General features: G+C 39.9%; 1 protein-coding gene across 1 annotated transcript; it reads right to left on the bottom strand.

The window, feature by feature from the left end:
• Positions 1-1,544: 1,544 nt before the first annotated feature.
• On the bottom strand, positions 1,545-3,391 carry LOC112174150 (protein DCL, chloroplastic). Its single transcript, XM_024311868.2, has 2 exons — positions 2,807-3,391; positions 1,545-1,966 (listed from the first exon to the last, which is right to left on the bottom strand). The coding sequence occupies exons 1-2, from the start codon at positions 3,260-3,262 to the stop codon at positions 1,790-1,792; spliced, it is 633 nt and encodes a 210-aa protein (XP_024167636.1). The 5' UTR covers positions 3,263-3,391; the 3' UTR covers positions 1,545-1,789.
• Between the last annotated feature and the right edge of the window lie 1,178 nt (positions 3,392-4,569).

Here is a 4,569-nt window from a genome sequence, read left to right as displayed (position 1 = left end):
TTGGAAGCAAAGCAAAATGGACCAAATTAAAGTTGTCTGGCAATCTGGCATGTTCCCTCTTCTAGACTTTAGGATTAAATATTGCCTAGATGGGTTCATTTTTGTATACTTTAATTACCTCTTTGGGGTTTGGGTTTTTGTTTTTCTTTTGTTTACGATGAAATTGACAAGAGACTGGTTAACTATAGAATCTTTACCCAATCATGGCAAGTTTGAACATCAGTCATGTATCTGGCTACGGGTGGCTATCATAGTCACAGGAATTCTCTAGACTAATCCTGGTTAGTTTAATCAAAACCCTTAATTATTTGGTAGTAGTTGTACTTTTTAACACTTTTTAAGAAATAGTCGGATTCAATCAATCGAAACATTAAAAGATAGATAAAGATATATAATTGTATACACTGAGAAGAATCAGGAGAGAACTGAAATTACGTATTCGAAAGAGGAAAAGGGTAGACTTTGTGATCTTTGTCCATTACACGGTGCCACGTTCCACTGTTCCAGTAAACAAATCCACAGTTTATGATAGCATTGTCCGGTGCTAGTGCTTTGAGTGGGTGATAATGCAACGTGTTTGAACCCTATCAAGCACCACCAAAATGGATATCGACGAAGAATACAGTAGTGACTAGCAAGCAGGAGAGCTGAAGCCTCCATCTCCCAATCAATTGTTCCCCAAAAAACAAAAAATCACAATCAATCGGCAACGTGGCAAAAAAATTATCATATATTCATTGATTGAGTGATGTTCCCACATGAAAAGGGTTTTGGTTGTGGTTGCTTTTAAGTGCAGATAGGCTTTCTGGGTCCTCCAATGGCATGCTTGATCCTCTTGTCACTGGATTGGGGGCAGACGAAAATGATGCAGATGACAGTTGGTGTTCCCAACATGTCCGGGACACGTATGTACATGACTCGATGAAAATTGAGAGCTCGAGAGTTGGGGCTGACGATTTATGAGGCAATTTTATTCCCGGGGTGATGGAGAAGTTACAGAGAGTGCTTTAAATTGTTTCTTTTCTGAGTCATTGCGTCGAACATGTTTCCCTAACGTTAAATACATCAACAGAATCGTTTAAAACAACTTCATGCATAGAAAGAAAGAAAAGTCGGGTGCAGGTGACCACTCACTCATCAACAGATAAGTTAATCCGAAGGACGTTAGGCCGTCGTCTCGTTAGAATGGCATGATGGAACCATGTAAAGGTGGAAGTCTAAAAGCTTTCATAGTGGGGTCTTTTAAAGCATGACCAGGTCTACAGTGCTGTATTTGTCCCAAAATTACTCGACGGGTTTAGTACGACCAGGTCCAAAAGAAGACTGCTTCAAACACAACAAAGACGCTCACAGAAAGATCATGTACAGGGCATCCATAACCTATTAGTGAAAGCAGATATGATTAAAGGGATTAACTTTCCTCTCTGGAGAGTGGAAACTCAATTGAGAATCCAGAAGAACCAATAATCACAAAAAAGCGAGTAGGGAGTAGGGACCGGATGATGATGATCAATGAAAACTTTTGAAAATCCAAGTTACTGGAGTTAAAAACGAAGACCAAATACAATTTTATTTCACAGCATTCTTTACCACATTTTTACTACACAAATTGCATGTACTCTGAAAGAATTCTCAATATCTACTATTACTTTCTGACATCTCACTCTTAACACGTAAAAATGACATAATATTAGGATCAAAAATTGACATATAACAAGCATTACAGAATCGATGAAATTTTTCCTTAACATACAGGTTATACAAAGTCAGATGAATGATGATTCTGGCTTCATACACCGCGTCTACGCTTTCGAAAATGTCTTAGAATGAAGCTGTCAGCATATAAGGGATAGTTCTTCCTAATCAGCCCCTTTATGCATTTCCAATATGAAAAGTCGACCAATGTGCCATCTTTTTGAACGATGAACAAACATCTTGAGCTTTCAAAATCTGGATGATAACCAACCTGTCAACCCATAAAGAGCAAAATGCATCATATTGGAATCCACTTCACTTAGAATACAAATATTATGTACTTGAAAATACCACCAAATCACTCATCTATGACAACGTATTCAGTGCAGAAGAAGATTTCACATTTGGGTCAATGGGCAGGCACTGAAGTCAGCCGCCATCATTTCACAAAACGCACATTTTCAATGAAGTAGTATCATTTCAGGAAATTATAAGTGTTACCCTAAAGAATGCAAGCATTATCATATCAGAAACACATATACCCCCATATCTAAAGGGAAGCAGTAATCACACCCCCAAATCCCCTCTTGCACAGTGTACAGCAATAAAGCCCCGACACCATCCGAAATCGGGTGACAAAGAGTGCAAAGTGCAGCTGTTTAGAAGACTAAGCACTCCTCAAAGGGGGAGTGTGAATAGTTCCTCCTATCTAAAATCATATAAATGGTAGAGTAACAGATATGTAGAAGTGTCACCCTACACCTTATTATCATGGCACCAACTAAATGGAGCACTATCAGCACTCACTCAAAGCCCTCCTGCCCTAAAGTATACACCAATGGAGCTCTTCGGAACTGGAATGCAGCTGTGTAAAAAGCTCAGCACTCTTCAAAGCAGGAGCGTAAAATAGTTCTCCTAGTTTAATGATGGAGTGCCAACATTACATGCATGCCTATAATAACTAAACCATTTTCGCTCTTTCAATTACAATCCAAATTGTACACTCGAAGCTCCATTAAAAATGACATCCATGGAGTCCAACTAAGCTGAACGGATCAAAATTCCACATGTATAAACAAGAATGAAACCAGGGAAGGGAAGAGAATTATACCGTGACGTAATCAATTCCGGAACCGATCTTCTTTGCAGCTTCAGGATGAAACGGAAGCAGCCTCTCAAGAACAGTCTTCTCATGCTCGGGACTCAACCTATCTCCGCTCTCATATTTCCCAGAATGAAGAATCATCCTCACAAACCCAACCAGCGGAACCGTGTCTTCCAGAATCTTATCTTCCCAATCAACCCATTTCCCATCCTCACCTTCATCTTCCTCCGAAATCCCATCCACGTCCACGTCCTTCACCACCGGCTTCCGCAGCAGCTCCGGCCCGTCCGCCTCCTGCCGCCCGGTTCTACTTCCACCGTCGGCCCCGGTCTTCAGCGCGCAGAGGCGGGTGCGGAGCGACGTCGTTTTGGCGATGGGGAAGGAGAGAGTTGCGGGACCAATCAGAGCGAGGGAGCTTAGGTGGTTGTGGACGAGCAGCGGTGGTTTGGAGAGAGAGGCCATGGCAGCTTTTGCCTTTTGGGTAGTGGGGAGTAGAGCTCAATTAGTTGTTGTCATGGTTCTTCAAGTAAAGAAGACCCATCATCATCATCAATCAGAGTCGATTGTTTTTCTTGAAGAGTGTTTGTAGATAAACAACTGAAACGATGCGCGCTCGGCTCTCCAGTCTCCACCTCTGCTTCTCACTTTCGGGCCTGCCTGGGTCTCTGCTGCCACCAAAGCCCAAGGCCCAAAATAAACTTCATCTAAAGAGTAAAGATCAAAATCTACAACGGATAACAGAGGTAGTTCTTGAATCAAACCCGAGACTAAAAAGAGTAAAACTTTTATCAGAGAATTAATTTCAACTTTGTGCATGAAGTTCAAAATCTTTCAACATAAGACCTGATGTTTGTCGATTGCTTCAATCACAAGCACTATCTCACTTTAAGCGTCGAGTAAAAAGGTTAAGTATTACTCGATACTTGAGATTTAATCCAAGTAGATGTTGTGAACAACTCTGATACGTTAAGACTATCCATCTCTTTCATAACGTAACTGACAATGTGTGTTTTCATTATCATTTTTTTGAGTTATTTCAATTGATAAATACTTTTTTAACATGGCATGAATCACATCATATTGTTACGTATTTCATAACTTTTACATCACTGTTAAAGTGACGAAGATCAAATCTTCAAATGATTTCCAAGAAACTGAGTTTGACATTGAAAAGTTTTAAAGACTCGGTGTACTAAATTAAATTTATCACTATGGTTAGAATATTCTTTCTAACAATCACTTGACTATGTTTTTCCTTGGTCACTCTCTCTCAAGATGACATAGTCAATCCCTTTTCGGAAAAAAAGAAAAAAGAAAAAGGAAAAAAAAAGGATGACATTTGCGGCAGAGCCTAATACAAACCAAGTTCCCAACTTGATCACAATTGCAAGTTTTCAACTGAAGAAAAACTGGTTCTTTGAGTATTGACTTGATATAAAACAATGCACCCAACCAAAATAGTGATCTACGCAGAAGAAAACTAAACCCAGCGTTGATGACTAGCCCGGTGAACTTCATTGCATGAAGCGTCCTAAAAACAAGGCCAATCATAGCATTTTCAAACTTTGAATCTTTCTTTGCATCCATTAAATCACTCGAGGTCAACAAAATTAAAACCTTTTATTCTATTCTCATATGATTCTCAGAAGGAATATCAAGCTAAGAAAATAAGCAAAAGTAGTATGTCTTGGGGTATCTTGGTTTTGCTGCTGCTGGTGAATTCAGCCCTGGCCAATGGAAGAGGGGACAGATGTCAAAAAACCCAACAA

This window comes from Rosa chinensis, chromosome 6 (genome assembly GCF_002994745.2).
Source record: "Rosa chinensis cultivar Old Blush chromosome 6, RchiOBHm-V2, whole genome shotgun sequence".
Taxonomy (NCBI): Eukaryota; Viridiplantae; Streptophyta; class Magnoliopsida; order Rosales; family Rosaceae; genus Rosa; species Rosa chinensis.
This window is presented reverse-complemented; position numbering and strand designations above follow the sequence as displayed.

Coding starts and splice junctions, on each gene's coding strand:
- LOC112174150 (XM_024311868.2), bottom strand. CDS start 3,262: ATGGCCTCTCTCTCCAAACCACCGCTGCTCGTCCACAACCACCTAAGC. Junction 1,967..2,806: donor CCGGAATTGATTACGTCACG/GTATAATTCTCT, acceptor ATGGGTTGACAG/GTTGGTTATCATCCAGATTT.